This window comes from Fusarium verticillioides, chromosome 1 (genome assembly GCF_000149555.1).
Source record: "Fusarium verticillioides 7600 chromosome 1, whole genome shotgun sequence".
NCBI classification, from domain to species: Eukaryota; Fungi; Ascomycota; class Sordariomycetes; order Hypocreales; family Nectriaceae; genus Fusarium; species Fusarium verticillioides.
In genome coordinates, this window is record NC_031675.1 from 5919355 (window position 1) to 5946004 (window position 26650).

Here is a 26650-nt window from a genome sequence, read left to right on the forward strand (position 1 = left end):
GAAACAACCTTCTTTTTAGAGCCAGGTATTGGAATGGAGATAAGCAGGGCTGAATCATTATTTGCAGCCACCAACGCCACTAGTTCGATAACCTAATCGATTCCTCTACGAAAGGGAAACGGTGTCTTTGCATTGACAATTATACTGGATGACTAGAAAATGGGATATGCGCCACCAGTATTCACCTGAAACACTCAATTTACCCCTCGAAAACCGTTGTCGCTTGTGATCTGCGACCCCTTGCAGCCGGCGTTGAGGGTCACACGCTGATTGGTGGAGCTGGGAATGCATGTCCCTTGTGGCTTACAGCATGGTGGAATTGATTCCCTCTTTGTCTAGATAGATAATTAATGAGTGTTTAATTCCGATACTGCAATTGAAATACAATACTCTATCGACATAAGACCAATAAATACCTCTACTAACCAGCGTTATAGCGACTATATACTTCCATGATGCACATAAGCAACCCGAGGAGCAGGCCTCTCATTCTCCTCCTCATCCAGCGGCACGATATCCCTTGCCGATCTCCCGCCGCTCAATCCATCTTTAGAGTCACTTTCGCCATCTTTGACGCTCGCAGCGGACTTTTTGACTGCCCGCATACGAGCATCCGTAACCCAATTATCACGAAGCTTCCAAACAGCGTTATGCAACCCTCGACACACAGATCCATTATCCATACCAGAATCTTTCAACTCCTGGTAAACTGTCTCCGCAACATTGATGCATGGCTCATCACCAGCCTCCCGGAGTGTTCCGGCCACATGCTTAAAACCAGCCAATCTGCATGCACTGATCAATTACAGACTCTCATCTATCAGCCGTTTATCCTTAATCTGACTCGTTCCGCAAAGGCCAGGAATGGTGGATTGTCCCGCAGCTTGAGATTTAACAGATCGAACACTGCCAAGGACTGTGTCTGTCCAATCCTCAAGACGTAGCTGACTCTCGAGCGGGTTTGTCTCATCCGTCTCGCCGTGACCGGCAAAGTGGAAAATGTCACAGTCCTTCAGTTCTTTGAGGACTTCCTGAGGTTGTCTTTTTGCTTCTACAGTACAGAGATCCATCGATTCGCACAGCTTCTGAACCATCGATACCTCTCTTGGAGCATAACGGAGGCTGGAACTACCCGGCGTTCTCTGCATAGCAACTACAACCGCCTTCGCAGAGGAGTTCGTTTATCCTTCGACACTCCTTCTAGAATAGCGTTCGGCGATGAGCTGTAGGATAACATGACTCTGTCTATGACGGTACTGCCAGCTTGATCTTGGTGATAGCCTGCTGCATGCAGTGGGAAACGGCTTAATGCTCCTGTAGGTATCCAACGTATTTGCGGCCATTCGTCAGAGGGCATCTGTGAATAACCAAGATGATCAAGAATAGGGGCCGCGATCGTATCCCAGAGCCACTCCAAAATGTTCAGACTCCCCAGGTTGCCATCCCGGAGTCTCTGTTCTAAGTCTTCTTCAGATAGCTTAGGGAGGGGGATGGTCTTCACGACGTGTTTAATGATGAAAGCATCGCAACGGAAGCTGACATTGATAACCAGAATTGGGCCGCTCCTGGTAAATCCCGTGAATCCGGTATTGACTGGCTTCAGGCGGGCACCAAAACTGTCCATGAAATCGTCCACAATTTTTCTTGCCTCAAGCCGACTTGTAAGTTCCGCTGTGCCAGAAGTGGGCTCATCGGAAATGGGATTTGGTGGCTGTACAGCATTGTCGAGCCGTCCTATACTGCTCAAAAGTGTCTCTTTATACGCCGGCTTCGAATCCGCTAATTTTCGACTGTCAAAATCAAGACAAAGATCATACAAAAGATTTGCGGCGACTCCCCGACCCCTTTCTAGTAGTGCCAGAGTGACAGCCTCAGGTTTCGCGGCTTGAAGCGAAAAGGTTGCGGCGAAATATGCAAGACCGCTAATTGTCGAAAGAAGGGATTGAGCTTCCGACCATCCAGGTAGCGAGTTACGTAGGCAGGGATCAGTTCAAGCGCATATTCAGCAATTTTCAAGCCCTTCTCCCAGTTCTCAAGAGTTTTGTATGACTCCATCAGTCGCTGTGCTAGAACCAAAATGTCTGATATGTTTGCAACCGGCATAAATACCTAAAGGTCGCTCTCATCGGCTTCGATAGCCTTGAGAAGGTCGTCCTCACATTGTGTAACCTTGTACTTGGTGGTGTAGCATAGCCCCAATAGGCCGGTAACATTGACGACTTGAGAGGCTTCTTGCGCCTCAACACCCGCAGCGTCCTGTGCGTAGCGGATGGCCTGTTCGACATCGGCGAGAGTGCCACCGTCATGATACATAGCTAGATAGCAATTTGCCAGACTTTGGATGATCTGAACAACATCTGAGACTTCCAGTTCCTTTCGAGCTAGCTCGAGAGCCTTCTCTAGATTTGTTATGGCCAGCCTCACGTCTTCTGGCGCCTTTGCCAGCTCAAATCGGATGCGGTAGGCACTGCCAAGTCAAGGCATCGTGATATACTCCGGGAGAGGGGAACTTATATATAGCTCGATGGCATCGTCAATGTCTTTGATGTCCCTCGTAATCATGCACTTGAAGCGGTAGGCACTAGCGAGGCCTGGTAGAACCTCCTTGTCGTGAAGGTTTTGATCTTTTGCTTGCTCGAGTAACTTGATGGATTCTTGTAGATCATTTTCGTCCTTGAATTCTCGGTAAGCGGCAAGCTTAGAGCATCCAAGATGACGTAGCCAATTTGCTCGTTCAACGACGTTGTCCCCTGCAAGGCTGAGACATTCTTGATGTACTTCCAATGCCATCTTCAAGTCTTCAAGTTTGTAGTTGTAAAACAGCTTATCCGAGTACAAATAGCCAAGACGACCAAGAAAATCGGGGCGCAGAGAGTCTGCCGAAGAGAGGTGACTGATGAGATCTCGCAATTTTGAGACTGCCATATCAAGATGATTGAGACGATCTCTTCCATCTCTGCTAACTCGCCGTTGTTGTCTATTCCCAGCTCATATACATGAGATGCGGGGTAATATTATGTCGTGGATGCCACTGAATGAGGAAAAGATGATGAATGGTCCACAATTCCGGGGAACCAAACAACAAACTTATTGTCTTTACGCGATAAAAATATAGCGCTGTGGGAGGATGGGTTTAATTGCGACAAATAAAGGTCACAATGTGTAGGGGAAATGCTGAGATTGCTCAGCCGTGCACGTGCTTATTGCTGACATCGTGGACAGAGTTTGATTGCATACTAGTTTAATATTTACAGTGACCATAACTGCAAAGACATTCAGGTGTATATAGAGCTGTCGAAGCCTTCGACCTGAAGACAATTGATTGTCATGGATGCCGGCTTACGGTAGCTCGGTATGTTTCCCGGAACAATAATAGCATTTCTTACCAGTAGTAGACCCGCTACGATAAGATGTTAATGATTGATTGATCAGTAAAGATAGAAAAGAGACACGTGAAGTTAAAGCTTAATTTAGAAAGCGACTTGAGCTGCAGTTAATGTATATGTTTCTAACTATTATAATATTTTAACTTTATAGATAGAGAAAGGTTAATTTATTAGTCTACTTAACTATTAAATACAGATTTAGCTATAGAGTGTTAAAAATTAATCTTAAAAAAAACTTAACTAATTATGATATTAATCTATCTGCCTGTTTTCTTTAGGTAAACTGTTTTACTAAAGCTCATAGGCTAAAAGTCTTTAGCTATGCAGCAAGCTACTATAAGTAAGTATACTAAAGCCCTTGGCCTTACCTTAAATAAAAGCAAGACGGTGTATATAACAGAAAATTTCAAAAAGCGAGATGTTGATGTTATAAGCGCTTTACTAGAGGGATCAGTCCGAGTCGGGTGACCAGACAAAGCTCCAAGCATTTATTTCACCTGAGAGCCAGGGCCTGCATACTGGTGGATCTGTGGCTTACTATTGAATCGATTCTCCTTGTTTCCATGACCCTAGTTCAGACATGGAAGGAGACTCACTTTTTACGCAATGCAAACGCACTAGGGTCTAACACCCCCGTCACGCTGTCAGACTTTAAATCACATGAACCGCCGATCACCTCCATTAATCACTAACTAGGTGAGATTAAGCATAAAACAGTGGCTGGCTATTGGCGCACGTTTGGTGCGGCTGAAGTGATCTCCAGGAATATGCCTTGAATCCGCATGACCGGCGTAAATTTCCTCCTTTATAATTCTGCTTACCTTGCCCATCGTTTGCGCGATTTAGCATCTCTTGGTTTTCTCATCCTTTGAGGACCGTGTCTTACTTGTACGCCATATTCAAGATGGCATATCTCGGAATGCTTCGATTCCAGGTCTTGATTATTGTGCTCCTTGCAAATGCGCTCTATGTGCAGGGGCGTCGAGGTGGAGGAGGCGGCAGCGACTACGACGGTGGATCAAGCGGCGGTGGAGGAAGCAGTGACGGCGACAGTGGCGGTGACAGTGGTCCTAGCCCAGAGGAAAAGGCGCGTAGTGACCCGTGTCGGATGGAAATTGGTCATACCAGTCCAATATGGCTGCACCGCTGGATTGGCACGTACTACAACGGAACAGTAGTAAGTTTACAAAGTTTCCTTTATCTAGAGGTCAGGGCATGCTGTTGTCTAACACTCAAAATAGGAAATTTCGCTCGAGCTCGATCGTTGCAACGGGACCTGCCAGAAGTCAGAGAGTAAGGCCAACTGGGAGCTGACAGGCGTGCTGGCTATACTAGATCCTTTCCATTCCGCTGCAGGCAATTCAAGACCTTATATCCCACGCCCCAAGAATCCCTTTCTTGGCGTTCTCTATGGCTGGCCCAAGGACACCAACCAGTCCGAGCTCCTCGCACAACGGGACGATACATTCCTCCCGCCGCCGGTTAACCTCGCCATGGAAACTGTATCAGACTTCCACTACAAGGAAGTCATGTATGGGCTCGATCCGTCCGATACTGTGAGCCGGAGCAACCCAACCTGCCGGGTGCAGAACGTAACCAATACGGACAACGGATACCAATTTGAATGCGCATATGATGGGCTTGGAGTCTACAGAGCAACCGACAGCAGCCAGTTCTCATCTCCAGTACTCAACTCCAACGGAAGCAACCACCTTTTGGTAGAACCTGCAAACAACACTATGCTCTCTGGAAGCTTTGATCCTCAGTCAGCTGAGTTCCAATGGAAGGGTCCCTTTCACGCGTTTGCTGGAACATTTGGTAAAGATTCCATAAGGAAGTCTTACTCAACCGATCGTAACCGTATAAACGAAGATGAAACGGCTTATACTGGTGATTTTACAGTTCTCTTTAGAGGTACAGTGGACCTCGAGCATAGCCATGAAATGGTGGTTAAAAACGGGCGTGATGTGAGCTGGGATAAGGATAAAGAAAAGGTTAAAAATATTACTTATTGCTCTGCGGCGTCTGGAAGATTGTCTTACCAGCTATGGGGGCTCGGTTTATTTCTGTCTTTGCTTTTGATAGTTTAAACCTGAAATATTTATAATCTCTCTAATAAAGACATAGCCTTACAGCAAGTTAGAAGATAGTAAAATAGACTGTTTCCAGTTCAGTCGGCTCCTTAATTAACTAGATCATTTAGCTCTCTCTATGAATCTTTATCTTAGTTTTAATAGTATAACTAGCCTTTAATAGAGAAATTATTATTAATATATTATACTTATAGTAAGTGCGATTAAAGCTAGATTTATTACTAGATATATTTAATAGATTAAAATAGATTAAATAAACTAGATTATTATTATGTATTTTTAGCTATTTATCGCTGAGATCAGCGTTAAACCAGTTGACGCAATAACTATATATATTTTCAGGGCATGATGTGTACTAGGGCGGTAAGATTGAATGTTAGAGCTTTTCTTAAGTCCCTATTGATAATATGTCAAGTCAACTCGACATTGCTACCTATCTACTGGACTTTCAGGCCTAGTTCTTGTTATTGATAAATAGTTAATTGCTATTAATACTGGCATAGAGCAGAGCAGCATGCGTTACGTATTAACTGGTGCATGTTATTGGGAAGTAGCAGAAACCAACAGGTATACGGAGAGCTTTATAGGCTATATCCCAAACACTAGGTCGCTATCCTAGGAATGCAGGTATTGTCCTCAAACATGTGGTATCATCTGCAACCACGAAGGTGTCCAGTAAGCCCCTATCGGAAGCGCTCTCAGACTAATGAATGATTCGATAACGAGAAACGTTCTAGAGAGACTATATCCAAGAAAAATCAGATGTGCCGGAAATTTGTATAAAGTTGCCCACGAGTCATGTGCAATAGACTCATACTTGAGATACCGTTGGGAAAAGCCAAGGCCAAGGACAGAGATTATCAGGAATATTGGCATCGAGACGATGATATCAATAGATGCAATTTTCCAAAGAAGCTTCTCGATGTCAGTGGGAAATGGTATTTGTGCCGTTCCAAGATGAATGCCGCCGTATAGACCCGGGAGAACGAGGAGGAGGACTAGCAGGATGGGGTTATCGATAATGAAGCTAAGAATCTGATCCGGGTCAACCCGGCTTTCTTCTGAGTACTGAAGATTTCCGGCAGATCGTAAAAAAGCGTTGTGAAAGTTTTGATCCCGATATCGAGCTCTTTGATGACTGTCACGGAACGGTTGTGGCTCCTGAATTTGACCGTCAAGGTTCTCGATTGCTCGTATAACATGGTTCCATCGTTGAATATCCTCGGCATAGAGATCCACGGTCGGAGGAACTGGCTCAGCCTCAACCCACTCGGTAACCCAAATACTGTCCGGGATGTCCCAGGGATCATCGTATGCATGTTCATTGTACCACGAAGGCAGAACCTTTCGCTGAATAGTCTCCGTTTTCCAACTAGAAGATCTGGCAACGACCCCAAGACCTGATGGGAGAACCTCGCCAGTTTTTAACATGATACGATTTCCGTCATCTTCAATCAAATTGATTTGTTGAGCTAAACCTTGATCATCTTGAAAATACTTGCGTCGAGACGTATCGGTAGAGTGCACCCAGACCAGCGCAGCTTGGCTTTGGCTATCATTGTGTTCATCGGCTAATGGTTTGGCATATAAAATAAACTCATCGCTCTTATTCCAGTGGAATTGTTCTTGAACCATGAGGGCAACAATGTCCTCAAATTTGGTCGTGTCGACAGAATCTGGGTCCAACAAGTCTTTTGGCTTCTAGGAGGAGAACAGTTAGTATTAAAATCCCGCACAACGGATTCTAGAGCTGACCTTGATCCAGAACATAAACATTACAACCGCACATATAACGTGTACCATTGTGTGTATCTCTAAAAGCGAGAGAGGAAGCCCATATCCCAGACGAAAAATACACTGAGTTGCCATCCAAAGGACCTGCGTCATGACAAGAACCTTTTGCAAAGTATCTGCTTTGCTCTTGTCGTTGATCTTGGATCGTTCAATGGGAAGGAAATGGCCCATTCTTGCAAGTTGTAGAACACCGTTGACTGATAGCCGTAATGTGCCAGACTGCAATGTTCCTCGAGCTGCCCAATGTCCTGTGAAGTGCTCAAATTTACTGACGTCGACCTCGAGACCACCCATCATGACGAAAAAGCCATATCTTATATCAAAACACGGAACCTAGGTGAGGTCTTTAGCCATCGACGACCAGAATCATCTGAATCGGGAGTCCTGACCTTGATACCATTTTGTTCTTCCGAATCGCACAATAAAGTGCTGTGATTTTCAGGCTGGTGTTGCTGCCGCCATAAAAGCGTCAGCTCTTTAGAAAGTCGCCTGGCTTCAAGAAACTGTGACGAAGCAAGATAAAGCACGATTTCAGGAGCCACGAGCCCGATGACTACCCATTTGAACTTTTCCCGGAGCATTGGAAGAGCCTTTGTATCGCCTGGGACGTTAAGATGAAGCGCTGTGTATAGGCAAGCGATCAGAGTGATAACGCAACTCCAAAGAATATTCATCGTGCCGCGGATTTCTGGGCTTCCGACAAAAGACGGAGCCTCGATAAAGCGCAATGCCGTATCGTTATGAGCTTTCAGGTGCTTGAAAATTCGGTCTTTTACGAACTCCAAGCCGGGATCTTCGCGCCACCCGATATCCATGCTTGAGACCTTGTCATGAGTTTCGAAAATAAAAGCTGAGATGTTACAATGATGAAAAAGAGAAGAAAAAACAATTGCAGCCTGATTTTGAGAAGACTCAGGCTGTGTGACTTTCTTACACACCATGCAAGCCACAGCGCCAATCCCTCACTTCCACATCTCAGCCCCAAGCCTTGTTGACTATAAATAGCATTAAAATACTTGGCATTATGTAGCATATGGCCTATCGTTTAGTGAAGAGCTCACAGTGATAATTTTCTCAATGACAAACAATTCAGTGGCTAGAGATTGGCGTAGGGTAAATCGGCACGCTTCCGTTCCCTTTCGGCATCAGTGATGGGTGTACCCACCCAGATAGGATAAGATAAGATAAAGCGACAAGACGCCAACGCAAGCGTGATCTTTGTTAGTCGCAGGAGTACGTCTTGACTCTTCCCACAGTGTGAAGCAGAGTCACTATGCTATTATGATAAATTTAGGGACACTGCGGAAACATGATCCAACAAAGATATAGTACTGAGACCTAAACGCAGCGTTTTACGAGCCATAGTAAAGCTCCATTGCTAGGACGTATAGGACAACCCTGCAACAGTACCCTCCGCAGTGACATACAAGAGATAAATTTCCGTTGCAGATACTGGCTGAACAATAAGAGACCGCATTTGCTTACAAGAACCAGGCCCAAGGTCCTCGAATACAGGCCAATCGGGGGTTGATGTTGCTTGGAGCTTGGTGAGATCCACGTTCGTCCTCCTGAGATCGCTTGACTGTCCAATCCACCATATGGAGCACTGATTTGCTTCCATGGAATAAGCTGCTATACCAGTACCTCCCAAGACCGACTGCGCTATAGTAAGAGGTAGCTGTATGTTTTGAGGTGATTCACCACCGTAAACAAGAGACATTTCGATGTTATTCTGTGCCGTGGTCCATACAACCGCAATCTCCTTTGTGCTAACGCTGAACGAAACCAACCCACCTCCAGGCGCTGCATTGCCAGATGACGGGACTGCAAATTGGGACATGGCACCCAAATACTGGCCCGAGGTATTGGACCAACTGCCACCGACAACTGCACCACTAGGAGAAATACAAAACAGATAGACACTACTGCCGACAGACAGGACAGACAGCTGAGTAGTGGCGCTTGCTGTACCGGGAGGAAGCGCGCCATTGACAGCCTGCCAGCCCGAGCTGGCAAGCCACCTGCTGTATGCGATGGCGCCGTAAGGGTCGACCCAGAAAAGGATCGCTCCAGTTTTGCTCTCTAGTACGAGACTTGTCATGGAACCGCCATTGGTTGTTGAAGCTGTACCAGCTACGTTGAAGGTAATTGCTTCGCCAGCTCCAGTCCCGGGAGACGCCCATCCGTTACCGTTATAAACTTTTCCATCAATAGCCCCAGTTTCTGTGATCCACCAAATCTGTTGATTGGTAGGGCTGATGGATATTGAAGTTAGACAAGATCCTGTATTAGAAATTGTCGACGCGCCGGCGAATACCCACGGGTCCGAGTTGGGAAACCAAGTTGTCTCAATGGCTCCTTCAGCGGTTCCCCACCAGACCTCCAAATTGCCTGTGCCCTGCACGGGCAGACTGGTCATAGCACAGTAAGGGGATATAGGAGGTGAACCCTTGATCGAATAAGGTGTCATTTGACTGGACTGGGGAATGGAAAAAGTGGTGGTAACAGGAGCAGCCCACAGGCCCGGTGAAATGGCAGTACATTGGATGGTGACCTTTTGGCCTGGCGAAAACATATTATTGGCTTGGGCCATGGTGAAGGTGGCAGTAACATCCGGGCTTTCAACTATCGTTGCAATCGGCTGCTCGCCCGGAATCATCAGCGCAACTCGTTGTCCAGTTGCACCCATTCCCGCAATCCATGTCCAGGTTACTTCGACAGATCCGAGAGAATTGAAACTGGCCGAAGCGGGGCTGGTTAAAGGTGATGAAGTGATTGCAGGAAACTGCCAAGGATCGCTTGGAGCACCCGTATCCCAAGATGCGTCTAGAGAGGCGACCGTCAGTTGGCCTTGTTGAGAAGCCGAAGTCAATGCCAGTGGCATCACTAAGGTTCCCGTATTCGAATTGGCTGGAAAGACTGGGGCTCCGTTTCCGATTCTGGTTGGGGATGTAGATGGGGGTGTGATGAGGTTGACCACTATGCCTTTTGGCCAGAGAGAGAAGCCGCTGGGATAGGTTATGAATAGATTCAACTCCTGGGTACCAACGTCATAGTAAGTCGCTGCATTGATCGCGGGAGTTGGGAGATTAGGGTTCGTGTTTGACATTGTGTTTTGCAAACAGCAAGCGGGTATGTTATGTAACAGAGACAGTAAATATTTTTAGTGAGCTCGAAATCTCCCAACGAGGCATAGAGGCTCGGGCAGTGGAGATGCTTGCGTTATCAGACTCATATCACTGTTCCTGGATGCGACACTGCTTTTATAGAACTTTCAGGCCGCCATTTCACTCATCCAATGATTCGATGGGCAGTAGCTCACATGCTCTATTATTCAAGCCCTGCAGCCACGATTCTGTATCTCCTACATAATCACATAGCTATTGAAACACTAGTCTCAATAATGTGTTCTCGACTCTTGTCCATGTCTCAAATTCTGCGAACGGCGACCCGGGACACTCCCAATTACACGCTAGAGCGTACTGTAACCAATGGGAATTTCCTAGCGTGGAATTTCAGCTCCGCCTTGAGGCGCCATGATCTCTAAACGAGAATAGGTCATCAACAGTGCCCAATGCAAGTCTTGCCTCGAGCTGCGAAACAAATATTTCTCATATGAATCTAACAACGCCACTGCTGAAATAAGGGCTACGATATTACGCATTGACTTAATATCTAAGTCACGGGCCCAGTTGCCTAGGCCTGTACATGCGGGCGACAACACTGCCCCAAACCGATGTGACGGGTGGGCTCATGTTGGCGGTATTCAAATCTCAATAATTCCGTGTTTATACATCTGAAGGGTGAGTTAGGTGGCTATCGCGACGGAGTATAAACCCATTTTTCTTCTTTTCAAGCGTAGGATCATGTCATGAGACTGGAATAAGGGCCGTTGGAGTTCCGACCCGCCCATTTTTGCTAATCGCTCACCTGCGCAAAAACGCATTTCGAGACCCCGCATCGTTGGCTGTGCTGATGCTGATATGAGTGAGCTGACACATTAGGCTTCAACTTCAATCATCTGATGGGTTTTACAGTATAATAAAGAGACGAACGAAGAACTAATGTGCCAAGATAACTGTTCATTCAATAACCCTTATGTCTACTATGCAATCGCAAGACTCTCCAGCCAGTTTCGGTGTTCTCGGCGCTGAGCCCCCAGTGCTCTCGACTGCATCATCACCGTATTCCATCATCTTTGAATGGGCAGCCCTACTACCATTAGTTATTTATCTCTCCAGCAGTCGGCTACCACATAGATTAGTGGGCCAAACCGCATTAACTGGTTATGTCCCCGTCGCATTATTCCCTCGCCTGGGGGTAATAGCAACTATAGCCGATTTCCTCCAACAAGGCCAAGAGTTCTTGGATCGCGCATCTTCTGGCAACGACCTTCGTAGAAAGGTCTGGGACGTCAACTGGGGGAGCATATTCCCTTGCGCCAACGGAGCAGTAGCCGCTATGCTCAGTGCTCATGCGCTTCGCAACATCAATGTTCAGAAGGTACCGGAAGACGTGGAACAGATCGCTGGGCCTAAAGGAGGTTATAAGCCTTTGAAGCCCAATAGTCCGTTTCGTCGTTACCAGAAACTTCACATCCTGCGCTTTTCTGAAACTACGAAAAAGCTCAGCCATGCCCGATACCTTCGGTCTGGTCTCCCCACTATCCTTGAAATACTTCTCCTCTTGGGGCTTTCCGGGGCCAGCGTTGTCTGCTTTCTATGTGGGCTCTATGGAACTGGTGTCGCAATGATCCTTGCCGTTCTATTACGCATAAGCAGACACCTTATGGTTATCGAGCGACCAGATGGATATTTCAAAAATAATGAGGTTGGTCTCCCGGGCTGTATGTTGGTGGCTCTGAATGAGAATGCCTCGACATGGTATCTATACATCGGTTCTCGTGGAATTATAGATACCATGCTCAACAAGACCATGGTCCAGTCGGTTCACTCTCCACTGGGCATCTGGCATGCTTACGCCCTGCGAGCTCTGGAAGCCTTACAAATCCTTGTGATGACCTACGTCGCAGCTCAGAAAGGTTGGGATGGGGTCGCACTTCTATCACTGGTTGTTGTTTCTTCTATGCTTGACTACATAGCCTATAGCGATGATCGTTTGGCCTCGAAATGGCTTAAGCGAGAAGGCGTAAAGGTTGATGCGACTACTCTACAGTTTAGTGGTCGAACGCCTATGATTGGAACGATCCAGACTTTGGGCAACCAACGATCGACGACGTGGATGGATGGAATCATTGCTCCCTCAACTCGCCGTGACGCATGGCTTCGGAGGCTTTCATCTGATGGAAAAGAGGATGCTTTTGAGAAGGACGCCAGTTTTGAGGATGAGGATTGGATCTATTTGAACGAGAGACTGACTCTCGCGGCACGAGATATGATTCCACCCGATATCAAAGCTGAGCCGAGCCCATAAGATCAACCTAAGATCGTCTTATTACATCTCTGCTTATATGCGACCACTTTACAAAGCCCTGCTATTAATAGATTTCTCCCCAACTACGATACCCTTTGTCTTTTTGCAGCACTCTCGTTACCATCTAGTGCCCTTGATTCTAGATATTGACCTGTGTTTGTTTCCAATTGAGCCACTGAAATTCTCAACATGTATTCTCGTAGTTCTAGGCTGCGTCCTACACTTTCTGCACTCCTCCGTGGGGGCTTGGGGAGGATGTTCGTAGAAATGCATAGCTTACCCATTCCCGTCGCGTAGCCCAGCGGATATGTCGAATCAGACGGGCGAGTTCGATGGATATGACTTGCCAATGCATTGTACATGGCGTTGCACGTAGCGTCTTCCATCGGATCTGCCAGTCGTTCCCATGGGTGTGCACCGCGACTCAAGATCCCGACATATGGGAAGCAGTTTTCCGTGAGGCTGATGGCTACATCCAGTTGTAGTTTCACTCCTTCTTCTTCAAGCTCAATGTTCAAGAACACAACACTTTTGGGCTCAATGGACAGATCTTTCGTTCTAACTCCACTAGCAAATGTCTCATTCGCGAGTTTGCTGAAAGGCCGTATTCCATGGTTTGTGAAAGAATTTCCGAAGGTGGCGACGTATGTTGCGACAATTTGGATTTGCTCGGGATGTTCTACAACGAACATAGCTGAAGGCGCAGCCGGCTCCAAATAGTTATCGGCGCGAATAAACAGAGGCTCGCGACGTCGTTCTTCATACCAATCATTGAGATCAAGGTGGCCCAGATCGCAGAGCTCATGAATGCGCGCTCGGGAGTAGACGTCGGCTACAGCGTCGTGGGTGAGATGTATCCCAATCTCTTTCTCAGCGTCGGAGGCGGACCCAATTCTGCAGTTCAAACGCACAATCACGCCATCGGGATTGCTTCGCTGTCTCCAGTACTTGGAAGTGATTTCCAGGCCTCTGTTCGTCATGGAGTATGCATTGCCGTATTGTCCTGCTGTAACCTTGAAAGCATGCCGAAAGTCCTTGACTGAGCGAGCAAGTATCCCAACACCTGGCTTGGGATCTGGCTGGGAGCTTTTCCAGGCAAATACCGAGTCGTCGTGGTAGACATGAATAAGCTGCCGCTGCAGTCTGTTGAAAGCTTGTCTTCCCCCTTCACCGTAGATGAGAGGGAGGCTGATCCCAAAGAGACCCAACAATGAGTATGACTCATCTTCTTCCACCGTCGTTTCCCGACCAGAAGCCCAAGAGAATCTCATCGCTGTGGAGCAAGACGCAAAGTCCGTCGGATTGAAAGCATTCAAATGGCGTGCTTCAATATTGCTAGCCTTCTCAATCTCAAGAGCCCAACTTTCTCGAGTACCCATGTGGCGCCACCCGCGGTCGACGAAAATCAGGTAGTGGGGGGCGAGAAGCTCTTGGAGCGTCCAGCCTCTGGTGAACCATTTAGCACCGATGAATTCATTCTTGGCGGCTATTCGAAGGCTGTTCATGCTAGAGCCAAGACCTGTATCCTCCATAAGGGAGAGAATCTGGCTGGTCGTCGCAGAATCGATGTCGCTCAAATGAGCATAACAGACGCCGGCATTTTGGTACCATCGGAACATGGCATTGATGGCTTCTTGAGTATCAGCTGGGTTAGTCTTGTCGATGCAGCAAGTATCCATCCAGGCCCATTTCCAGCCATCCTTAGAAGCCCGGTCGCAATAATCTTTCAATTTTGACCAGCCCTTCTGCTTGTATACACCATTCTTGATGTCCCCTGTTCTTGATTTCATATCTTGGTACGTGATTTCATCTTTGGATGATATCCATGTGTGAGACAAAATAGCATAGGAAGGAAATGGAATAGGAACATCGCTGGCTTCGAAGAGTTCGTGAGATTTGGTTTGCAGCAGCCTCATGACAGTACGATTGACGAAATTGAAAAGCGTGGGCAAATGATGTGTATTTGTCGTTAGGTGATTGAGGGCCATGCACAATTCAACCAATCAAAGCTCACTCAGAAGCGGCGGGTGGCTTGCCTCTTCCCCACTATTACGGCTCAGCGAAACCCCACTTGACCATTGGCTCCGATTTAGTGACTCAGACTCAAAAAAGAAAGATTAGCCATCGAGTAGCTAAGTAAGACATGATTGGCACATTTCAGGAAGCTTGGTAGTCCTGGTGCATCAAGCCCATGGAAATTAGGCAGCAGAAGCGTTGACTTATATCAAATCTGAGTCAAGCTTTACTGAACCTCCTGAAAATACAGAGGTCTCAGCCATCCCCTGCAAGCAACCGAATGAGTTGAATTCACCTCGAAATAAAAGGAACGCCTACCTATTATCAATGTGGGAGATTGTAACTACTAATTACGCTTTATGCCACTACACCAGTGATAGAAACATCAAACCTAAGAACAAGAGATACTGATAGGTATATTAAGCTCAGAAGATTGGGTTCACAGCGGCTATATGGAACGGTGGTCAATCAGTTTACGTTGTCAAACTTGCCATAATGGCATGGTGCGCCTTGGAAGAAACTGAGCAAGGATTATCTCGCTGCTGATGTGAGATTTCTGTAGGCAGCAGTCATGGAGCAGCCAATAGTAGTCACATTAACTACCCGGATACCTAGTTTTGCGATTCCTTTGTCATACGCTTTAATAGGAAGGTCATGCTGCTGAGCCGTAATGGCGGGGTTAATTTACCTGTTCGCTCGAGCCAACGGGTAAACTTTAACAATTAACGCTGTCTAAGAATTGGTAAGCTACAGAGTACAGAGTGACTCATTATGGCTTAGCTATAGTGAGATCAATATCTAATACTAAATCTTGAATAGAAGTTTAAGTATTCCAATAGCTGAAGTGGTAGGTAATTGTAGTAATGTAGTATAATCATTCCAGGACAAGCTAATTCTTTAATATTCTATCACTGTTTCTTCTCTTGTTCGAAAGGCAGGATACATCTCTTGCCAGCCTCAGATCTATAGTGAGTTTTCAGGGTGTCTGCCCGGGAGAAGGCCGTTCCACAACCCCAAGTGGCCCCGTTTCTTAGTACGCCTTTACAAACATATCGTTTTTCTCGGTGCGTTTCCTCGTGGCGCCCAAGATCGCTCAGTCTAGAGAATGCCTTTAAACACTGGCCACATCTAAATGGCCTCTCATCCGTATGGCTCTGTAGATGTGACGTGAAATTGAACCTTTTGGTAAACACTTTGGGACAATGTGGGCATTCGAAATATTGTGGTCTGCCCCTATTTCGCGAGCGATGTTGGCGTTGTACTTCTCGTTCCAGCACCAATGCTGAGTTCGAGTCTGAGTCCGACTCAGGAAGTGGCTCTGCTTCAGGCAGTGGTGGTGGTGCTTCTTCCGGAGATACATTGGCTTCTTCTGTAGCTGTATCATTTTGCATACTCCGCGCCACATCTTCATCAGTCGGGAATTCCTGACTTTGAGCAAAGTCTTCGGGATGAACATCTCTTATATGTTTGTCTCGCTGTTCCTTTGCCGCAAATCCAAACATGGAGCCCCTGCATCCCTCATCTCTACATCGGAAAGGCCGAATGTGTTTATCGAAGTGTTCATTTCGTTCTTTCTCTGTCGAAAAGCCGATGATAAAAAATTGGCAGGTAAGTCGAGGACACTTAAAGATCATGTTGCCGTACTTGTCCTCTATTGTCTTTTGCATTGAAGCGTCTGAAATGGAGGTGGCTACATGCTCCAGCTCCTTTCGAACACCAAGAACTAAGCTGCTGAGGTCCAAGGCGAACTCTCCAGGCTTCATCCCTTCAAAATGTCGCAACTGCTTCTTCCATGAGACAACTGATTGTTCGAGTTGGTCATAGAAATCTAGAGCCTCGAAGCATTTAAGCCTCTTCTGTGTTCCGCCGGATATTGGAAGCCTGACGGTTGGCTTTATCCAATGCATTCTGATAAAGGTTTCCAGGGACTCTGAAAGTTCGCTGATTTGGTCATCATGGCCGCCAAGCTCTAAGATGCCGGCTTCCAAGTGTCGAGTCCAGTTCAAAACAGCATATTCAAGAAACCCATAATCTCCATTGAGTATTCTTTCAGCTGTTGGTTGATCCGTAAACGCCGGAAGGTTGAGGTAGTCAATGCAATGGCATGCGAGTTCGAGTTCCTTGGCAACTATATCTATGTAACGCGAATTTTCAATCAAAAACCTACATTATACGAGCATGGATTAGCATCTTTCATGCGCAGACCGGCTTTCCAGGCACTTACACTTTCGCAGAAGTATGAATCAGCTCCAGTGTTCCGTCCTCTCGTAGTTCCACCAAAGAGCCACAAAGGTCTTTCCCGGATACTGAAAACTTGTGACGCGCAAAATCAACCAACTGTTGGTCAAGGTTGATAGATTTTAGGGACTGTATTTCGTGCCATTTTAGTGGCCGCTTTGCACAAGCAAGCCATCCAAGCAACTGCAAAGCGCCTGTTCTCATTTGCCGGGGCGCTTTGTCAATTATTTTATCCATTATGCGTTCATATCTGTTATATGGTCAGTCATAAAGTTGCTTTGAGATGCTCTACACTCACGCCTTATTGATCTCCGGGGGAAACTCTTTCATTTGCTCTTCAACCTCAGCAAGACTTATCTGTGCTGTCAAATTGATCCATATCAATTTTGCCAGTAAGAATATGCCTGGCCTGCCTGTTAGCAAATAAGATGTGCCAGTTCATTAGTTTTCATACCTTTTACGGACTCAGTAACACCAATGGCAATCCTACTTGATTCCTCCTCCGAGAAGTCAAACTTGCGTCTTAGCTCATTGGCCTGTACTCTGCTGTAGACCAGGACGTCTTGCATGTTATCCTGAGGTTCAATTTTAATCTTGGCAAGCCCTTGCAAGTCTTTGGACCCAATTCGATCGTCCTGGCTGACAAATAGGCAGCGGAGGCGGTCAGGAGCACTTTCAGGGAGTGATTCGACCAGATGCCTGAACCATTGCGTTATGAGCTTCCGTTCTTCTCTCTCACACTCATCTAGACCGTCGATAATGATATAGGCGCTTTTGCAACTAGAGAGCAGAAACTGTAGCATCTCCTGAGCTAGGGGTATTGAAGATAGAACTGCTTCGTTACTGTCACAGTGCTTACGGTACAAATACAATAGAAAACCTTTGTCCTGGTTAAGCAGTTGTAGGAGGAAACTGCGCGCAAGTCCAAGGAACGAATTGTGCTCGGGTAGACCTTGCTTGCAGTAGAAGATCAGCATTCGTGGTCTTGGGATAAGCTTCTGTGCTTCTTCTACTACGAGAGACGTAAGAATCGTCTTTCCTATTATAGTTTAGTGTTTGTTTCTTTCATGGTAACTTGGGAATTGATTACCTGCCCCAGGCAAGCCTGTAAGCCAGAGCAACGGGGGTATCCTAGCGTATCGAAGATCAAACCATCCTTTAAAAGTCTCATCATCGAGAAGCCATCTCCCTGTACCTGGATACTCTGCTCGAATCTTGGAAAATACATCTTGATCTGAGGCGGGATCTATTGGCTGAAGCCAGTGGCATACGGCTAAACGCTGTGGCCGGTAAGTCTCTTCCTTGAAGGGGTCCGATTGGGTCGCTGGCTCTGTGTGTGTCTCTACCAAGTCTGTCGTCTGAGGCTGACTGGCCTGGTTCTCAATGGCATTTCTATGTCGAACTAGACTCGAGATGATAGAAAGAAGGCTCCGTTTAATCGTCTCCCAGTTAATATCAAATAGTTGCTCCCATACTATACTTATATCGTCAGAATCTTTGAGAAGTGATATATCTGGAATCAGCAACTAGCCTAAGTTTTGAAAGCATTCTAAAGCATTTTGATGGAATGTGGTAAGTTCTTTGTATATTAGGACAAGAATTTTCACCTTATATGGCCTGGTACGAAAAAAGTCTTCATATTGCTGGAGAAGAGGGAGCGCCTCCCCAAACTTTTCGTATAGGCCAACAAGCTCGTCAAATGCTTTGATGCACCGGCTGGATGAACTAGTTATCTGTGCACTCGAGTCAGCTCGCAAACTTGCATAGGTAACTGGAAGGTTACTTCTAGTAGAGTTCTCATTGGCCCCTGTAGTAAGTTAAGCATATATAACGATTATCTTTTGAAAGTAACATACCCAGATAAATGGCATGATCTCATCGTTTTTGCAGAACAAACGAACCACCTCGCCATACTGCTTAGCTGCCTCAAGGAAGAGCGCCAGCCGGTTCAGATCCTGCAGTTGACGACCCGCATGCTGTTGGCTCTGTATCTTGGCAATAGTGTCTCTCACGGTCTTTAATGTAGTTGTCCTGAACCTTTCCCTGTCTCTGTTGGTTTCAATACTTTGCTTAAATTCCTTAAGCACAGTCTCGAGGTCAGATAAGCCGGGGTTGTCCATTGCCACAAATGTGATTTATGGCGGTCGAGAATGCGTCTAAGTATAAAATGACATTTGGTCAGCACTTTGAAGACGGTGGAGGGAAAATAAGAAGAGAGAATAAAAGAAAAGTCCAGATAGAAGAAGTAGGGCTGTAGAATTGCATGATTTTGTGGGTGGTCTGAGCTTGAAAAGACATGTAGTTCTAAATATAGATGAGGCTGATTACTGCGGGGTAAAGATGCCTTCTCTACAGAGTACCTACGGAAGACGTCAGCAAGTACTTAAGCGCCAGCGAGTGCTGGAATGTTAGGCGGGCTTCTTTAGCTCTAGCGGCTGAACTCATTGACTTCTTCTTTTGTTTCTACGCTAAAGATGCAAGAAAATTCGCTTAAAAGGCTACAGATTTCGGAGGAGCACGAACGAAGCTCTTTTAGTCCTGTTCCGACGTCGACTACCGAGGAGGAAATATGGGCAAATACTCCTGTGTTTAACACATGTTTTGGATGCGTAAGTCTTCCCGCAGGAGAACAAATTTCAATCGACTGCTAACAGCTTTCGTTGGCCAACGATCAGGTCGTTAGAGAGAATGCACAGTTAAGCTGCAATCCTTTAGAACACCAGCTGTTCCCGTATCAATCATCATTACTCTTCGCTGTTGTATTAGAAGGACAGTACCTCGCATTGGCATACTGCGACTTTGTCTTCGCGCGGCTGAGTAAAGGACTGTGCACACTATTACTCTCCCTTATGTCTCAACATCAAGTATGTGTCTTAGCCTATGTCCCGAGTGAGGCCTGTGTTTTGGAAGCGAATTTTTCGGATATTCGAGCTGGCTCCAAGCTTCCGATAGAGCTTAATATCTATGGAAACCGTGAAGACGCTGAATCTATCGGTCGAGCTCTTTCCAAAGCTGGCACCTATCTCCAATTCCCTCGGTGCGGGCTAGCGGGCGTGGAGTACTACAACCCGCACTTTCTTAGAATGGAGGGTTATCCGGGTCAAGAATCAATTGAAAGTCTGGTTCTATTGCCACCAAAGGTGGTGGAGGCCGGCGGCCAGGCTTCCGACCAAGAGCCTCAAGTCGATAACGCGGACGCAGTTGACGAAATCCTTGGTTCACTATCATACCACAATCTACGTGATGGTATTCAAGTTGACAGTCGCATCAAAAGCGCTCTTTTCCCGTATGTTCTTATTTATCTGTATACTGAGGAGCTGGTACTGACGGAATCCCAGATACCAAAAGGAAGCAATCGACTTTATCCTCAAACGAGAGACTGGCGATCTTCCCTCCGAACTTAGCCTCTGGAAGTACAACAGCATCGACGCGGACGAACCTTTGTGAGAAAGAGATATCTGAATCAATCGACCTGGTACTGACAACAATAGTTATCAGCATGTCTTCAGTGGAGCAAAGCGTCCAAACCAAGAAGAGGCTGAAGGCGGAATCCTGGCAGACGACATGGGATTAGGGAAATCTCTTGTCATCTTGTCGACAATAGCAGGCTCACTAGATCGTGCAAAGGCATTTGCGGGTTCGAAACAACGATCCGCAGCCACACTGATCGTGGTATCATCAACGCGTAAGTACAGTACGTGAAACATATTAGCTGAAACTGATTTGTATCTAGTCTTGATCGACAACTGGGTCGAACAGATTCAAATGTGGAGTTCCTCGATGTTACCCATCACCCGCGGATCGAATTAACATATGAATAAGGCATACGCATCCCGGCGGGCTGTCGTGTCACCGACACACTGGCACACAACGCCATAAAGATGTGCATCTACTGTTCCAAAAGTCCATAGTGTTCACGACCTACGCCACATTGGCGGCCGATGCATCTCGCGGTAGCTTATCCAAAGTTCACTGGTTCAGGATCGTTTTAGATGAAGGTTTGGGAACAACTACAAGCTACTCATCTTGTATACTGATATAGGTAACCTTTATTAGCGCACGATATTAGAAACCGCCGAACAAATCAGTTCAAAGCCGTCACCGCGCTCTCAGCAAAGCATCGCTGGTGTCTGACAGGAACACCCATTCAAAACAGCATGGAAGATCTTGGAGCTTTAGTTTCTTTCCTCAGGATACCAGTCCTTGAACATGCCCCAACGTTCCACAAGTTCATCACAAGTCCAGCAACGTCTTCTTCAAGAGACCGGTTCAAAAATCTACGAACTTTACTTGAAACCATTTGCCTGAGAAGAACACGAGAGATATTGCCACTGAAACCTCCAGTCACGTATATCCAAGAGGTTTTGCTTACTGATTCTGAAAGACAGGAGTACAACAATCTCATTCAAGAAGGTAAAACACAACTGGATATGATAACGAGCGGATACAGCAAGAGGAAAGTGAGCTCTGTAGTGCTACAATCGATTCTCAAACTACGTCTGTTTTGCAACAACGGCAGGTCAATCGATAACCAACAATTTGATGTCACGGGCCTTCCACCTGACCCAGATGAGGCATTGACATATCTCCAGCAACATGACCGCAATATCTGCGCCATTTGCTCTGTTACGATTTATTCTATTGACAGTTCTGACAAGACCGATGGTGGCAGGTTCATATTCTCCTGTTGTCATTTATTTTGTCGCACTTGCATGCCTCAGTATAGTAAGCGGAAATCCCCCTGTCCAGCCTGCCAGCAGGATGGCGAACCCGAATTCCCAGGTGTTCGGCCCATGCAAGATGGGCAAGCGAGCACGGGAGCAAGCGGACATACTGGCGGTGGTCGTTCTATCGACAAATACCCTTCGAAGTTACTCCGTCTTTTAGACGACATTTGTCAGCATAATACAGAAAAAAGGTAAGTCATCTTACCATGGCTCTTCATGAGTCAAACAGAATATTCTAAGCATTTCATCTCCTAGTATCGTGTTTTCGTGCTGGAAGAAGACGCTTTTCCTCATCAGCAACCTTCTTTCGCATCATTCCATTAGACACGGCATAATTCATGGTTCACGAACACTCGCTGAACGCACCAAAGCGTTGAAGGAATTTCAGTCAAAAACCGGCCCTTCCATTCTACTTATGACGTTGGGGACAGGTGCCGTAGGGTGAGTTTGCAGTCTCATTATGATAGTATAATGATTTCTCTCTTCTTACTGCTTTGCAGATTGAACCTTGCTGTTGCGTCTCGCATTTACCTCCTGGAGCCGCAATGGAATCCGTCTATCGAGGAGCAAGCGATTGGACGAGCACTTCGACTCGGGCAAGAATCTCAAGTCGTTGTTGTCAGATACATTACGGCGAAAACGGTCGAACAGGTCTGGGAGCAAGTGGTGCTGTTGTTGTTCTCACTAACAGTTTACAGGCTGATGTCATATTTCGGCAAAGAAGAAAACTACAGTTGGCGGGTGGTGGATTCGGCAAAGGGAAGAACGCAGCATCGGAAGCTCTCGTGGAGTCGCTGTTGGTAAGTGAAGCAAGGCATAAGTGCGAGTATGGCTGTTTAATCTGACAGCTTTCTAGCATGTTTTTGATGATAACAGAGCATCTAGTTAAACTCTAGCATGTGGCAAGTCTTATGTATAGTTCTGAAGGAATTCTGTTGTGATTATTATTTTATCTATGTTGAAAATTAAGTTCAATTCAATGAAAGGCAACATGAGATGAGATATTTAACATAACTTACTTTATGTGAGTAAAGACTCATAGTGTACATATGCTACAAGCTCTCTTTTCTAGAGATTGTTTGATGAAGGCCTGCCGCTGTTGATAACTAAGGCCGTGTGGTATGGTCAAGTCAAAACTCACATCCTTTACGATGAGGCTGTCTGCTACGGGCGATCATTGGCTAGATTACGAGTAAGCATGATAAAGCAAGTTCGGAAATTCTTGGCTCCCTCTTCCATTAGGCGCCTGGCAATGCGGGCACATGCAATGCATGCCACTTGGTGCCTGTCCATTGATTGGATGTCAAGAGTCAGCAGCAGGGGGTTTGAAAAGCTAAGCCCAAAAGCTCATCCCCTTCTGCTGCCTGATATTCAAGTTCTGATCTATCGTATCCTGACCAAACTGTCAAGAGCCAAGGGCATAGGCCACTTACTCTTACTATTCAGGATGTTGGATCCGGTAACTGCGATAGGCCTTGCGTCATCTATCGTGGCCTTCGTTGATTTCAGCGCAAAGCTAGTAAAAGGCTCGATCGAGATCTATCAGGCCAGCGATGGTACCCTGACAGAGAACCGCAGCAGTCAGGCTGTAGCTGTCGCAATGGAAAGATATGCCGCTCGCCTCGTTATTCGACAGCCCTCACAGACAGGCAAGGAAGAAAAAGAACTCGTTCACCTCGCTACAAAGTGTCACGCTGTCTGTATAGAAATACTCGGTTTATTGGGGCGAATCAGGCCGAAGGACTTGTCTTCCAAAAGGCAGAGTCTTTGGGCAGCTTTGAAAAATAAATTTCACGAGGGCGAGCGTGAAGAGCTTGAGAAACAACTGGATACCTATCGTCGTCAGCTCGAGCTGCACATGAGCTTCGAAACAATGATCTCAGTTGACACGCTTTCTCAGTACGTTAGGCACAACACCGAGAGTCTGAATCCGTTGAAGGCTACTATATCTGAGCTATCGGCGATCGGCATCGACACCCAAGAGTCAGTCCGTCAGCTATTGGACATACAAAGAACAGCGGTTTATGTTAATATCAACAACCAAATTCTGGAAAGCCTAGAGCATGATGACATGGACAAGAGGCATGAGATGATAGAAGAGGCGCATGAAAAGACGTTTCAGTGGATCTTCGATGTCGACGGAGCCGCTCGGGACGGCAAGGCAGGGTCCCATTTTCCGGCTGAGCATGATTGGGATAGCGTTGATACACTCGACTCCGATGATTCGGATGGTTCGGCGGATTCTTCCCATGAGCGACAGAAAAGCAGAAGAAGAAAATTGAAAAGAGAGAGTGATATGGAGAGGACAAAGGATGAAATACAGATGCGACAAAAGTCACGAGAAAAGTTTCTTACGTGGCTTTCAGTAGGTACAGGGATCTTTCATATATCAGGGAAGATGGGCTGCGGGAAGTCAACCTTGATGAAATTCTTGAGTCATCACCCGGAGACACAAACACGACTGAATGAGTGGGCAAGTCAGTGAAATATCATACGGTTTCTGACAAGGCAATACTGACTGGATGCAGATGGAAACCAGCTTGTGTTTGCAAGCTTCTTTTTTTGGCGGCCAGGCTCAGACGACCAAAAATCACTGCAGGGTTTATACCGCTCCCTGCTGCACAGTGTGCTCAAACACCATCATGACCTGATACCGTACATCTTCCCCAGAGCATGGAACGAGGCGAGAGAAAGCTCTTTACCACCGCAGAAAACAATCAAGCTCTCAAGAGATGATATTAGCCAAGCATTTGGCCTTCTTGTTAGTAGCGAGAATATTTGCGCCAACCACAGATTCTGCTTCTTCGTAGACGGTTTGGATGAATATCAAGCCAGAACGCAAGACGACCATATGGACCTCGTCAAGCGGCTACATAGCTGGACGACCACCTTCCCTTCGAATGTCAAGCTGTGTGTTTCAAGCCGAGAGGAGAATCTTTTCATGAATTCGTTTTCAGAAGCTCAGAGGCTACGGCTTCATACGCTAACACAATACGACATTAAGGCATATATCTTGGAAAGGCTTTCAAGTACTGAAAACTCAAGAGCCATGCAAGCTGTGGCCAAGTATATCGTTAAAAAGGCTAGCGGTGTTTTCTTCTGGGTAGCGCTGGTCGTCAGAAACATACGTATGCAATGGCATCTTGAGCTTGAGCCTGCTGAGCTCCTCGAAATCGTCCGTGGATTTCCGAGCGAATTGGACGATCTTTATAAGCATATACTCAAGGAACTCGATGAATTTAGTCGCAAAATGGCATTTCAGACACTCGCTATGGTCCCCTTCGTGACGACTTCGGATAGTCACATTTATTTGGACTCACTGGCGTATTCTTTCCTTAACGACTATAACCGAAATGAAAGTTTTGCTAGGGAAGATAGGTTCAAGGCAAATCTATCCAAGGAAAAACAAGAGAAAAAGAAAGAGGTCGCCCGAGCTAGGCTGAGCGGTTGGTGTCGAGGACTAGTTGAGTTCGACAGCCGGGGAAACATTGGCTACGCGCACCGTTCTGTGGCAGACTTTCTCGACGCCAACGACGTACAAGAGCAAATGGCCGCCTCTCTCAATGGCAGCCATCCTGTCAATATTCTATCAGAACTTGTCCTGGCAAAATGGAAGGTTCAAGTGAGCGTTGGTGAGCCGCTATCGAGTGGCTACCCATATGATCTAATGAGCTTGCGTCTAGAGCATGACCTCGATCACGAACCGTTCGAATTCTTACGCAGCATGGATGCCGTCTTTGAGCCGGAGCTTAAGTGTCTTGATGACTCAACACTTCTCGGCGACATTGAAGTTCAAGTACAAGTACGAGGGAGTAAGTGGAACATTGCGAGGCGACAGGTGGCGATTGAACAGAACAACAGGAGTGCTGGTAAATACCGCGAAAAAGTCAGACTTTCATTTGCTCCTCTATTCTTCCCACTCCTTGAGACAAATGACTACGTCTTGTGGAGCATTGAGAACGACCCTAAAACTACAGATACGGTGTCGAAGATTGCGCTGCTGTTCTATGCTTCGACTGTCTTGCCCACCTATCCAGTTTTGGATATGCTTCTAAAACTCAATATTATCAGTCCTGATATGCGTGTTAATCTCATGCCGGACTGCGGTATATTCTGGGCTAGAGACGCATACGTTCCAAGCACAGCTAGTGAGAGCCACTCTATTTGGCAGTACTTCCTCGCTCAGGAGTTTTATTTCTGGTTGTATCATGATGAGTATTATGTTACTCGTCGTTTTGCCGGTATAGTCGAGCGTTTTCTTCGACTCGGCGCTGATGCTCGGTTTCGATTTTCTACTGTGGTCGTTCACTATCCCATCAAGCCAAACCTAGAATGCGAGACAGAAGATACTTTCACATTTGGAAACCCCAATGAACCAGAGACCCTCTCATTCAGGCGTAAATGGCGACATGCCAGCTACTATTTGGACGACCGGGATGAAATTGACGATGTTGTTGGTCTTGACAACACATTTCCCAAGGTAGAAACTTGGCCATGGGAACCGAACGAACTTCGTCGCGAGATATCATTTGCAGGTTGGATCCGGGCTATGAGCGATTTCCCAGGCAAAGATAATTTGCTGCAACTCGTGGAGGAGAGGGCTCACGACTGCCGGAGCCTTGCTGCGAGTACTTCTTCAGTCAAAACAAAAGAAGCTGTATCTCTTGATGCAGAACCGATCGTACTTTCAAAGAAATATATAGGCATCAATTGGTTATATTTACTCGCTGGTCTGCTAGGTAAGTGTTTTTTACAGTAACTCAGTTTCCTCTGGATTAATTACTAAATAACTTCTTATAAATAGGACTTATGTTGGTTATCTTTGGCTACGTTACTATGTAATGGGTAGTTACATATTATTATGTAGGTAAAACTCCAGCTGGTGTAGGCACTCAGACACTAACGGAAATGTCCCATTAGGCATACCCGACTGTGGACCGAGTGGCCCCACTATGTCTTCCGG

The 26650-nt window shown here is 46.4% G+C and overlaps 11 protein-coding genes across 12 annotated transcripts; 4 read left to right on the forward strand and 7 right to left on the reverse strand.

Moving 5' to 3' along the window:
- Positions 1-440: 440 nt before the first annotated feature.
- On the reverse strand, positions 441-1148 carry FVEG_14587 (hypothetical protein; the record flags this gene model as incomplete). The annotated part of the gene is made up of 2 exons (XM_018903521.1): positions 441-786; positions 808-1148. The coding sequence occupies 2 exons, from the start codon at positions 1146-1148 to the stop codon at positions 441-443; spliced, it is 687 nt and encodes a 228-aa protein (XP_018742118.1).
- Positions 1149-1153: 5 nt separating this feature from the next.
- On the reverse strand, positions 1154-2103 carry FVEG_14586 (hypothetical protein; the record flags this gene model as incomplete). The annotated part of the gene is made up of 2 exons (XM_018903520.1): positions 1154-1734; positions 1956-2103. The coding sequence occupies 2 exons, from the start codon at positions 2101-2103 to the stop codon at positions 1154-1156; spliced, it is 729 nt and encodes a 242-aa protein (XP_018742117.1).
- Positions 2104-2109: 6 nt separating this feature from the next.
- On the reverse strand, positions 2110-2925 carry FVEG_00111 (hypothetical protein; the record flags this gene model as incomplete). The annotated part of the gene is made up of 2 exons (XM_018886545.1): positions 2110-2467; positions 2495-2925. The coding sequence occupies 2 exons, from the start codon at positions 2923-2925 to the stop codon at positions 2110-2112; spliced, it is 789 nt and encodes a 262-aa protein (XP_018742116.1).
- A 1284-nt stretch (positions 2926-4209) lies between these two features.
- Positions 4210-5476, forward strand: FVEG_00110 (hypothetical protein; the record flags this gene model as incomplete). The annotated part of the gene is made up of 2 exons (XM_018886544.1): positions 4210-4563; positions 4628-5476. The coding sequence occupies exons 1-2, from the start codon at positions 4291-4293 to the stop codon at positions 5474-5476; spliced, it is 1122 nt and encodes a 373-aa protein (XP_018742115.1). The 5' UTR covers positions 4210-4290.
- A 523-nt stretch (positions 5477-5999) lies between these two features.
- FVEG_00109 (hypothetical protein) lies at positions 6000-8088 on the reverse strand (the record flags this gene model as incomplete). The annotated part of the gene is made up of 3 exons (XM_018886543.1): positions 6000-7180; positions 7235-7606; positions 7663-8088. The coding sequence occupies 3 exons, from the start codon at positions 8086-8088 to the stop codon at positions 6116-6118; spliced, it is 1863 nt and encodes a 620-aa protein (XP_018742114.1). The 3' UTR covers positions 6000-6115.
- A 417-nt stretch (positions 8089-8505) lies between these two features.
- FVEG_00108 (hypothetical protein) lies at positions 8506-10382 on the reverse strand (the record flags this gene model as incomplete). Its single annotated transcript, XM_018886542.1, has 1 exon — positions 8506-10382. The coding sequence occupies one exon, from the start codon at positions 10380-10382 to the stop codon at positions 8652-8654; it is 1731 nt and encodes a 576-aa protein (XP_018742113.1). The 3' UTR covers positions 8506-8651.
- Positions 10383-11208: 826 nt separating this feature from the next.
- On the forward strand, positions 11209-12815 carry FVEG_00107 (hypothetical protein). Its single transcript, XM_018886541.1, has one exon. It carries the CDS (start codon positions 11372-11374, stop codon positions 12704-12706), a length of 1335 nt encoding a protein of 444 aa, XP_018742112.1. The 5' UTR covers positions 11209-11371; the 3' UTR covers positions 12707-12815.
- On the reverse strand, positions 12589-14644 carry FVEG_14585 (hypothetical protein). The gene has a single exon (XM_018903519.1). It carries the CDS (start codon positions 14620-14622, stop codon positions 12790-12792), a length of 1833 nt encoding a protein of 610 aa, XP_018742111.1. The 5' UTR covers positions 14623-14644; the 3' UTR covers positions 12589-12789.
- A 925-nt stretch (positions 14645-15569) lies between these two features.
- Positions 15570-19169, reverse strand: FVEG_00106 (hypothetical protein). 2 transcript variants are annotated; one of them, XM_018886540.1, is made up of 8 exons: positions 18817-19169; positions 18744-18756; positions 18492-18693; positions 18051-18434; positions 17415-17999; positions 17259-17364; positions 16947-17210; positions 15570-16885 (listed from the first exon to the last, which is right to left on the reverse strand). In XM_018886540.1, the coding sequence occupies exons 1-8, from the start codon at positions 18870-18872 to the stop codon at positions 15631-15633; spliced, it is 2865 nt and encodes a 954-aa protein (XP_018742110.1). In that variant the 5' UTR covers positions 18873-19169; the 3' UTR covers positions 15570-15630. The 2 variants fall into 2 exon arrangements, with proteins under 2 accessions (XP_018742110.1, XP_018742109.1); XM_018886539.1 differs by having other exon boundaries at positions 18744-18767; positions 18817-19157.
- Positions 19170-19809: 640 nt separating this feature from the next.
- FVEG_00105 (hypothetical protein) lies at positions 19810-22576 on the forward strand (the record flags this gene model as incomplete). The annotated part of the gene is made up of 10 exons (XM_018886538.1): positions 19810-20246; positions 20299-20403; positions 20452-20645; positions 20694-20727; positions 20783-20958; positions 21017-21878; positions 21943-22128; positions 22188-22338; positions 22386-22487; positions 22544-22576. 10 exons carry the CDS (start codon positions 19810-19812, stop codon positions 22574-22576), a joined length of 2280 nt encoding a protein of 759 aa, XP_018742108.1.
- A 558-nt stretch (positions 22577-23134) lies between these two features.
- Positions 23135-26529, forward strand: FVEG_00104 (hypothetical protein; the record flags this gene model as incomplete). Its single annotated transcript, XM_018886537.1, has 3 exons — positions 23135-24164; positions 24216-26426; positions 26492-26529. 3 exons carry the CDS (start codon positions 23135-23137, stop codon positions 26527-26529), a joined length of 3279 nt encoding a protein of 1092 aa, XP_018742107.1.
- Between the last annotated feature and the right edge of the window lie 121 nt (positions 26530-26650).